This window comes from Azolla caroliniana, unplaced genomic scaffold, assembly GCF_043228905.1.
Source record: "Azolla caroliniana isolate FFs.n. ecotype wild unplaced genomic scaffold, voAzoCaro1.0.p SCAF_18, whole genome shotgun sequence".
NCBI lineage: Eukaryota > Viridiplantae > Streptophyta > Polypodiopsida > Salviniales > Salviniaceae > Azolla > Azolla caroliniana.
The window spans coordinates 2,180,976-2,192,008 of record NW_028230453.1 but is presented as its reverse complement, the minus strand read 5'-3'; the positions used below and the strand labels follow the sequence as shown (position 1 = coordinate 2,192,008).

At 35.0% G+C, this 11,033-nt stretch overlaps 1 protein-coding gene across 4 annotated transcripts; it reads right to left on the bottom strand.

The window, feature by feature from the left end:
• Positions 1-33: 33 nt before the first annotated feature.
• On the bottom strand, positions 34-9,128 carry LOC147852037 (uncharacterized). 4 transcript variants are annotated; one of them, XM_087333945.1, is made up of 8 exons: positions 9,058-9,128; positions 4,412-4,522; positions 3,632-3,725; positions 2,147-2,231; positions 1,309-1,384; positions 1,003-1,057; positions 548-678; positions 34-437 (listed from the first exon to the last, which is right to left on the bottom strand). In XM_087333945.1, exons 3-8 carry the CDS (start codon positions 3,701-3,703, stop codon positions 320-322), a joined length of 537 nt encoding a protein of 178 aa, XP_087190071.1. In that variant the 5' UTR covers positions 3,704-3,725; positions 4,412-4,522; positions 9,058-9,128; the 3' UTR covers positions 34-319. The 4 variants fall into 4 exon arrangements, with proteins under 4 accessions (XP_087190071.1, XP_087190072.1, XP_087190074.1 ...); XM_087333946.1 differs by lacking the exon at positions 9,058-9,128 and having other exon boundaries at positions 3,632-3,711; positions 4,412-5,235; XM_087333948.1 differs by lacking the exons at positions 2,147-2,231; positions 9,058-9,128 and having other exon boundaries at positions 3,632-3,711; positions 4,412-5,159.
• Between the last annotated feature and the right edge of the window lie 1,905 nt (positions 9,129-11,033).

Here is an 11,033-nt window from a genome sequence, read left to right as displayed (position 1 = left end):
AAAGCACTGCAAGCTTCTTACAGCATCTTAAAAAGAAATATCCAAATAAGTCATGATTCACATGTCAATTTTACAAATTACAGCAAGTTCAGGATGATACAAAACCCCAAAAGTCACATCAAATGAGCATCTTCATATCCAGTAGAGGTCAAAGATTGCAACTTTTCAAGGGGAGGTAGAAGTCCAATAAACATTTAAGTTATATGTCTTCCTTACATGAACATTACATTGGAAATTAGGGGGTTTCTCATCTTTGTCACAATGTTAGAGATATTTGTACTGCCAATACTCCAGAATTGTAGGTTAAAACGAATAAATGTCAAAAAATGGATTCTCTAACAATCGGCATGGTTATGATGAGTTTCTCTGTGTCAACTTCCCATTTGGCATTACATTCTTCATGCTTTGTTGGATATGGTAGATATAGCGCCAGAAAGCTGAAGTTCATAATAAAGTACCAATTTATGGAGATCATTGCATAAGGCTGTAAATTTTTGAGAGCCAAAAACTTACAAAAAGACTCAAAGTGTGGGTGAGAGGCACATACTATAGATTAGTGCTGAGCTTTATATATGTTGATCTCAAATCCAACTGAATATCAGATGCACACTCTGTTTGAGGGAGTTTAACTCGTAAAACCATAACATCGCAACAAAGTGATGATGGATTCTTCTCACTCTACAAAGACATGAAAGGAATCAAACTAAAATGTGGTATGCGATAACAGCATTTGAAGGAATACATACATACATACATACATACATACATATATTTATTTATTTATTTATTTAGGGAATTGGTAAATTCACAGTTTTTTCTGTATTTTCACAGTTTTTATTTTAAGTTCAGAAATATGAATTTATTTATTTATTTAATGAAGTGGAGGAAAAAAAACATTATTAATATGTTTGAATATTTGATTCTGACATCTTTTTAAACCTACTGTAATGAATGAAGACAAATCTATTTGTTCTTTTTTAGAAGAATTTTTTCAGTGCTCACCATCTGAAGGTAGACATCAGAAGCACTAACATCTTGTTTGTATATGATGTCATACCTGTAAAACAAATACATATTTTGCTTACATAAACACACATCATGTATTATATACTTTTACAATTGACAAGATCAAATAAATATCTTCACACTATTTGTAACATCTAAGAAATGCAATCCTATATTTCAACATTGTCATGTCTAATGGGGTTTTCTTGTAGAAATAAATGCAAAAAGAAATACTAGGCAAGATATAGAGAGTAGAATCTAGAAAGCTTTTCTCTATTCAATAAATATTGGGTAGTTCGTTACTCAGGTTGAATTCTGCCATATCTGTCTCCAAACTCAAGGTCTGGATCCAACTTCTCAACAGTTTGCTCTGATGTTTCTGTAGGTTGGTTGGTTGGTCGGTTAGAGCCCAAAAAAAGTTATTCATTTAAAACATCAAAAATCATCTACACGGTATGCATTAACAAATAGGTTTTCATCAATTCAAATAGAAATAACTCAGGGCAGCCAAAGAGCAATAAAAGTAAAAATTCCAACTCAAAGAAATAAGCAAAATAATGTGGAAAAAAATGTGTGCAAATACTGCAATGCCTGACAAGTTTAACGTCATCATCTTCACAATGCACACCATTATATATTAATGCATAATTATAGATATGCATATGTATGTGCTACATATAGAAAGAGTCAGAAATAATGTAAAACATTATATATTTATACATAATATACTGGAGATATACATGTGAATATGCTATGTACCACAGTAGGTAATGACATGACATGCGATCAACATCTTCATTGAGTCATAATTTTTCAAAGAAATAGTTAAACTGATCACTTAATATAAAAAAGAAGGTAAAATCTGATGATTTGGCCTCGTGTGAAATCCATGCTAGAGTTTCACTAAATCCTTATCATAAAATAAGAAGCTTTGATATGTGAGATGCCGCAATGAAAATTGAAACTATATTATGTTCTATTTATAATCATTCCATTGTGCTCTCAAGCTTTTCAATGAGCTTGTGAACATCCTTTCTCTGTGATATATACATTGATTGTGTATTATGACCATGCATTTTCAGTTGATTATCATTGTTTTCATTGACATTCATTTTAAAGGTTATTTACTAATTTCATTTACCAAGTCCTTTATTCTTGGATTTTTTATTTGCAATTGCAGCTGGAGTAGTAACTGCTTTCTTCTTTGGACACAAACTTCTATCTTCCTGTAGAAATGTTACAGTATAGAGGAACAAATGCTTTTTATTTTTTCAAACTTCCTCAGAAGAAAAAGGGAGAGAGATGTAGTAATCTTGGAAAGTTTGTAGGCGAAAATCTCAATTCTCTGCTTCTCACAATTAAATATCACACACTTGGTTTGTGTAAGAGTACACCCAATTTTATTCAAATTCCTCAGCATGGATATTGAGGGAAATTCTTAATTTGAAATAACAAAACCTTGATTTCTTCCCCATGGGAGCTTCATGCTGATTCACTGCTCTCCACTCTCTATAAAGCTAAATGGCCCCAAAAGAGTTCAAGTTTAGCCTAATGTAATGGAAACTAATGTATCTGATTTTTCATGGTATAGTTTAAAGCCTTCTCTCCTTGGTTTTTTCACAATGTTTTCCCGTGTCTCTATGTGATTTCGATTGGTGTTTACATATACATAGCTTGTAGTTCATTCAATTAGGTTTCCTAAACAGAGGGATTTGAACATTTGGTCATCTTGTTCACTTATTAACTCGTAATCAGTAACACTTTCTGCTCCAGTGGTGGGTAGGCATGTTGCACACTCACTATTGGCTAGACCATACATACCATTTAGTATAACCAATCTTCTATTCTCCATCATTTCTAGACATTTTTTTCCAAAAATGAAGATGAAGGCAATTGAGGGAAATCATGAGGGGATGAATACATCATTGATATTTTCATTTTAAATCTAGCCCTTTCTAAAAGTTATGCAGATCTTTGCCCATCTTTCAGTTGAGGGAGTATTATTCAAATTATTCAATCTAATCAGGGGAAAAAGGTGTTGCAGCAATCACTTTTTGCTCTATTATTATAGAACCATTCCCATCTTCCCTTCTCCAATACAAAAAAGCAAAAAATGACCTTAGAGATTCGTGACGGTTATTTGAGAACATTTTCTCCATGAGAAATTCATTGAAGTGTTTATATCCATGAAAATTTCAATATCCCATTGCATTTCCAATCTGAAAATATTTCAAAAAGGAATAACATATTTCCTCTCTACACAATCTATGGTTGTAATAAAATTAGGTACACATTTGCTGCAATAAGCATTTCTATTGTGATTGCGTGAATGTAGGTATAATGCATCAATACACAAAGGACAGGAAAACCAAAAGATAATAATATCTTACTTTGGGGAAAGTTACCTAAATATTATAGATAGATAGATAGATATATACAGAAATTCAAATAATATGATCATTTATCTGTAAAAATTATTTATATCTGCGTGGTTGAAGTTTAGGCTATATAATTACATGAAAATTAAGTTTAAACTCATACTTATAGCAAAATAAATTAGACAGCAATAGTTTGTTAAATTACAATATTTAATTGAAAATGGATTTAAAAATGATAGGACCAGCACCTCTGAGGATCCTGCAGGTGTTAAAAGAGCCTCCAAAGCCTTGATATCGTTCCATATCATTCCATCGCCCATCTTATTTTCTTAAAAGAAAGACCTTTAAATTTGACATAAGATTTAACAATCTTATTACATATATTCATGTCACAAAAGCTAACACATAAAGAAAACATATCTAATCATTCAATTAAGTCAATAATGTTGTATCAATGTATCTCAGTCATGTAATAAAAGCAGAGCATAATACAATTATTCATTAACACAATTTTGTTGGCATGAGGTCAAACGTCATCAAAGTTATAATAGACCCTTCTCAAATGAAGCAACCACAGAATTCTCAATGTATAAATTCTTCTTCTTCTTCTTCCTTCCATAAAAGACATGGTAGTCTTATACAAAAGACATAGTATTGTTATACAAAAAGAGATAGTATTCTTATACAAAAGATACTGTATTGTTATACATACAAGAGACATTTATGACCATACAGACAACATTGTATATTATTATTCAAAAGACACTGGACATTATTATCTGCAAGGAATTACACAATATTATGCCAACATAAATATTGCCTAAAATTGCAAGAGTCTCATTGGGGGACATATATGTTGTTTATTTCATAGATGAAACAAAACAACAAAAAAAAACTTTACATATGTGCATATAAATTGATGAGTGAAAAATGATAAAACATTCAGTAAACAAACGTTTGCAACTAGGAGGTGATCGATGTTTATATTATAGATGAAGTAGAAAGAAATAACAACTATAAATATTTACCAGTGAATTACAAAACGTTGATGGAGAAAAATTGTTTGTCGTTTTGAATTAGTTGATGAACCTTATCAAGCACAATGTTGTCAGTTTTGAACATGAGCCATTGTATTGCAGCTTCAAAAATGCAAAACCACACATTCTTTAAGTGTCTAAACAGCAGAAGCTAAACAATATCAATTGAGTTTACTATAATAACCATTCAAGCATGATTAATCTGTGTAAACCTATCATTCCATACAATTACTACTACATTTCATATCATTCACTAGGCTCAAATCCTCATATGGAAAAATCATATTCATTCATTTGACAAATAATCCAAAGGCCTGCACAATGAGAAAGAAACAATCACAACATCATGTGATTAAAAAACAAGAGGAGAAATCCGGCAAGATACCCCCTGACGTTTTGGGTATTTGCCGAAACAAATGTCTCTAAGTTTCCAAACGTTACAAAAACAGCAATAACAGGGGTGTTTTGCCCTAATATGTACATATATAACACAAACACGATACTCTGCTCCTACAAGTACTACACTATACTATGCAAAGATAAAAGTGGAAGTAATAAGTAATAAAATAAACAAACCTGATGTTAATGAGTGGGTCCATGTACATGATGAAAAAAAATAATCAAAATGTGGATCTTTAAGTTCACATGAAAATTGCATGAAATCAACACAGGAATTAGAATCGCACACATACATATATATACTAATGCCGAAATTAGTGGTGATACATTTATGCATCTACAGTTACATCAAGTTTTTTTTTAACTTCTTCCTTGTCCAGTCAATCGAAAAAAGAAACACAAGGTTTATCGATACCACACACTAGGGATCCGTTTGGTTTGGTTTGGTTTGGTTCAGGTTTGAGAACCCTAAAACGGTTTAGTCTTAAACCGTTTTAGGGTTCTCAAACCTGAACCAAACCAAACCAAACCGATCCCTAAACCGGTTAGCCTAAAGCGGTTTATGAACCGGTTTGTGTACCTCACCATTATTCTTCTTCCCCTCAACCTCAACAACATCTCAGATACAAATATATGATGGCTATGGAGACATGCATGCCAATTTCCCTGCTTCTACAAGACACCTTGCTTGCTAGCATATGGACATGGCTTGCCCTCGGCCTTGCCACCTTAATCTGAGCTTTCTTCACTCGGCCTCGTCTCTATGAACCTCTCTCTCTTCCTCCCTCCTCTCCTCTGTGAACACTAATTCACATGAATCCAGAAATAACCGTTCATATCCCAAATAATTTTTCATATCTTGTGTCTGACTATTTAATAGTCCCGACTCCCATACTCATTAATAAAATCAACGCTTCTATCGAATTGCTATTAACAAACATACATTATCAAACATACATTATCACATGGTATCAGAGCGTTCAAGATCGACAGCAATCAGAGCGTTCAAAATCAACAGCAATCAGCAAGTTCAAATCAGCAGCAGCAGAAACAAGAACAAAAAAACAGCAAACAGAAACGACAATAAAAGAAACCATCAACATCACAAACTACCCACAATAAGAAACACTTAACTCATAAACTCAAATTTTACTTCAAAAATAAATAAATAAAACAAAACCAATTATGGCCACAGTCGAAAACCCAGACATCATTGCTGGTAAAACACCATCCTTCACATCAGTATCCAGATCTATCCGAATTGACAGACTAACCGGAGCTGGAAATTATCACCCATTGCAAATACGGATGAAAATTTATTTGCGCAGACTACATCTATGGGCATACATTGATGGAAGCAAAGCCAAACCTGACAATGATGATCCAGATATTCATGCATGGCAAGATAAGGGTCTTGAAGCACAATCCAAAATCCAATTCCATGTAGCAGATTCACTTATGTACCTCATTTCAAACCAAGAAACCGCCAACAAAATATGGGAATGTCTAAGCGAACAATATGAAAAGACCGACACAATCCATGCCATCGCTCTGTTTTGTCAACTCACAACCTTCCACATGCAAGAGGGTGATGATTTTGAAACATTTTTACAGTCATGGTCAACAAAATGCGCCAAGAATATGCCTTCACCAAGCTCACCAACAACAACCTGAACCAACGAACAATTCCAATAGCAATGGCGACCACCATTCTGATGTCTAGCCAACAACAACAACCTCATAGATTCAACAAATCTATCAAGCTTAATCATCAGAACAATTACAACCACCAAAACCAAAGACAATCTCTCTGTAATTACTGCAACAGACCAGGTCACTGGGAAAAAGACTGCAGAACCAAGCAAAGAAACACATCCAATTATCACAGCATTAAAGCAATGACATGCAATTATTGCAATAGACAAGGTCACTTGGAAAGAGAATGTCGAACAAAACAACAAGAAGCAGACCAACGACCTCAAGCTAGGATGGCACAACTTCAACAAAATCCACCATCATGAGGTGAAGAAATGTATCTATTCGACATCACTTTAACCAACACAGTAGGTTTAGACTTTTCGTGGTACCTAGATACCGGCGCCACCCATCATATGACATTCAACAAAACGAATCTAACACAATACAAAGAGCTTACCACACCCCGAGATGTCCACCTTGGAGAAAACAGCACCAGGCAAGCAAAAGGATGTGGTACCCTCACCTTCAGTCTACCAAACAACAATCATCTTCACATCTATAGAGTTTACTTTGTACCAGGACTCACAAAGAACCTTTAATCTGTAAGTCAGGCAACAGAATGCAATTATACACTAACCTTCAAAGATAATTCCTGTCTCTTCCAATCTCAACTCACAAATGGTACATCTTATACAATCCCTTGTTTCAAAAAACAAAACCTATACCCAATTCCCATCACACCGATCAAAATATCAAATGTCTTTCATCAAATCCATGACACAGGAATTCAAAATACCCTCAAATGGTGTACATATACTTTGTATATGAGACCTAGGTCACCCACATCTTCAAGCCCTTCATAAGATTCGAACACACAACCTTGCCGATGGAATAATAGGTCCTTTCACTCAACTACCCTTTTTCGAAGGATGCCTCTTCGGAAAAATGACCTCCAATCCATATCCTCATTCAATCCAATACATAACAAATCCCCTAAAACTTATCCACACTGATCTATGTGAACCAATGTTGACTCCCTCCCTCGCCGGATCTCTTTACTTTCTCACGTTTATTGATGACTACACACACTACACCACCATCACTTTCCTCAAAAAGAAATCTGATGCCCTATCCCATTTCTTAGCCAACGAAAATCTTGTTGAAAACCAACTAAATCAAAAAATCAAAATCCTATGAAGTGATAATGGAGGCGAATTCACTTTGAAAGAATTCGATAACATACTACAATGACAAGGAATCCTGCATCAGACAACCACATCACATCATCCTCAACAAAACAGAGAAGCCGAAAGAAAGAATAGAACACTCATGGATGCTGCTTGATCAATGTTAAAAACTGCAAACCTCCCAAACTCCTTTTGGGAAGAAGCTGTGGCAACAGCCTGCTATTTACAAAACAGACTGCCTACAACAACACTCACCATTCAAAAAAATGGTCAGGTATCAAACCTGATCTTTCTCACCTAAAGATCTTTGGCAGTACAGCATACTCCTATGTACCCAATGCAACCAGAAATAAACTAGAAGATTGAGCGACCAAACAAATTTTTTATCGACAATGGTGGCCATTTTGGCAAGAAAGGATGTCGTTTTCACAATCCTAAACATACAAAAATAATCAATAATAAAATAATAAAAACGGAGAGGGATAGAAGAAACAAAGAAGATCAACCAATCCTCGTCATCAATTATACTCCTACAAATCAACAAGTTGCTGATTTTCTTACAAAAGCAGTACCAAAACCCAAATTCGAATTTTGCTGCAAAGCTATTGGACTTACTAATGTAGCTTCAAATAGAAATAGCCATAACTTATAATTCTAGCAAAAGATAGGGAGAATGTGAACACTAATTCACATGAATCCAGAAATAACCGTTCATATCCCAAATAACTTTTCATATCTTGTATCTGACTATTTAATAGCCCCATACTCATTAATAAAATCAATGCTTCTATCAAATTGCTGTTACCAAACATACATTATCACATCCTCCTCCCACAAATCAATCCAATATGTTAGATAAGGAAAATGAATCCGCTGTAGCAGATAAAAAAAGGGAAGCCATAAAAGGTAGGGAAAATGATTGTATTAAAGAAGAAGATGAAAAAGAAAAAGTGAGTATGCTGTGCTCATATGATGACTTGTTCTATGGGGTTCTCCCGTTGGATAATAATTGTACACAAAAACCTCTAATGATTCCACCCAAGACGCAACAATTGCATTATATAATTAGAGAAGAGGAAAGTATACATCATTCACATTCTTGGCTTTCAAGAAGTGTTTGCTTTGAGAAGCAATTTGGGTGGGATAAAAAGCTGGAAACTAAGCTTTGCATGTCATGGGCATGCGACATAGACCCAATTTTTGGCCGGATAAATTGGGGGAAAATATCAGTGGCTACTATCGAAGAAGAAGATCATCACGGGAAGAGATCAACGGCCATCATCAAAGAACTTAAAGGTTGTGAGTGCCGAAGAGGATCAGTGAATCAGTGATTAAAAGAATTTCAGTGATTACCTGAAGGCGTGTAGGCTGCAGGCAGCAGGAGGTCGTCGTCGTCCACTCTGTAGTATACAGGCTCCAACAGTCTCTCTCTCTCAAGTTTCTAACCGTCTAATTTCTAAGTTTTTTTTCTACTCTACTATTAAATCACATAAACGGCTTAACCGGTTTGAGCCGTTTGTCCAGGCTCAAGCCTAAGCCAAGCCGCTAAGCCGGTTTAGCAAAACGGTATAGGCTAGAGCCGAGCCGTTGCTGATCCCTAGCTGCGTACGAACCCTAAACCCTGAAGATGGGTCTGCAAAAGGCAGTTTTGTGCAATAAGCATCAGTTTCATTCAATTTCCCAATTTACATTTTTGGCCCCCCATATTCAAAAGAAAAACCACGCACACGCATACATACATACATACATACATACATACATACATACATATACACATAAGAACAAACTATCACATGGTATGTGCATGTGTCTCTCTATGGTGGTCACACACACCAAGTTTTCAGGTTCATGCATACACACATCATTGGCATCACTATATCTGTCATTCACATTTCTTCCCATTTCGTTGCCATGGAAACGTAGCTACTTACATGTTTTGGAAACTTTTTGCTATGGGCTTGGGTTAGGTTGAGATGCATAACTCATGGAACGGGTATGACACTTTGGCTCATATTACCATTGGAGGATGTCGAATCCACTATGACCATGTCAATCCACTCCTTCTATTATCTTCTTCTTCTTCTTTTTGTTTTTGAGGCCGAGACAATTGATTCTTGTGTCCCTGATTCGTATTCAAATTATGTCTCAATAAGAAAAATGACAAAAGAAAAGGGAAGTCGCATAAACTTTTATGTCATGACAAGTGATGCATATCTCTGAGTCTAACTATTTAGTTCGTGATGTGTGAAATGGCCCTCATAATACTTCAATCTTTAGATGTTCCCAAATTAGCAATCTATCCCTTTTACTCAACTCTTCTAAATATTGTAAATCTGACTTAACAAATTCAACGTAAATTCCTACTATCTCGACAAGTTATATAAAATTTATTTCAAATGTTGCTTGTGATACCCTTAAGTTATACAATTTTTGTGTCTACTAGCTAAGCGTGTGTTATGCATGTTTCAACATCAAGTCTTCAAAATAAATTTGGGCATATGTTTTCATTAAAAGTATTGACAATGAGAAATCTCATTTGTCAAGTTCACCAATGTTTATGAACCCGTCCTTTGTTCATAAGATTTCCATCGAATAGATTGCTATAGTTTTCTTCGTAATCTTTTTTATTGAGATTGGTCTTTTGTTATTCTCATAAGAAACATAGTGCATATACTATAAGTGGATCATTTTTTGAAGGCGGCTTAATAAACCACTAAACTAATGCCTACTCACTGAAACTTAAGAAAAGCACAAGAAACCAAACAAAAACATGATACAACAATATCCTTTTATTTTCCATCGGTTGCACTTTGCAAGAAATAGAGCTTAAGTGCTTAGGTCAAAGCTTACGAATAATGCTCAAATCTAAAAGAGGTTACACTAAGATTTAGAATTGAGAAAGAGAGAGAGAGAGAGAGAGAGAGAGAGAGAGAGAGAGAGGGAGGGAGGGAGGGAGGGAGAGAGGTGGAAGTATTGTTATAGCAAGGTGTTTATGCTTTGTCGAAGGGGAGGTTGCGCTAGATTGTGTGATGAATGTGTTGGATGTCAAGAGGTGAAGTATGTGTCTTTAATTGTGATAGTGTGCAACTATATCGAAAGTTACAGATATTGTTGGTGCAAAGTTGAAAGAAAAATAATCATGATGAAAAACATGGAGGCCTCTTGTCAAATACGTCATAAGGTTAGATCAAACCTATATCCAGCATAGTCTTGAAGTTCCATATGTGTGAAGAAGATGGGATTTATAGCCATGAAGATTGATCCCAAATGCAATTAAATTATCACTGAGTTGGTTCATGATTGAGGTAAAAAACCATACCACAACTAGG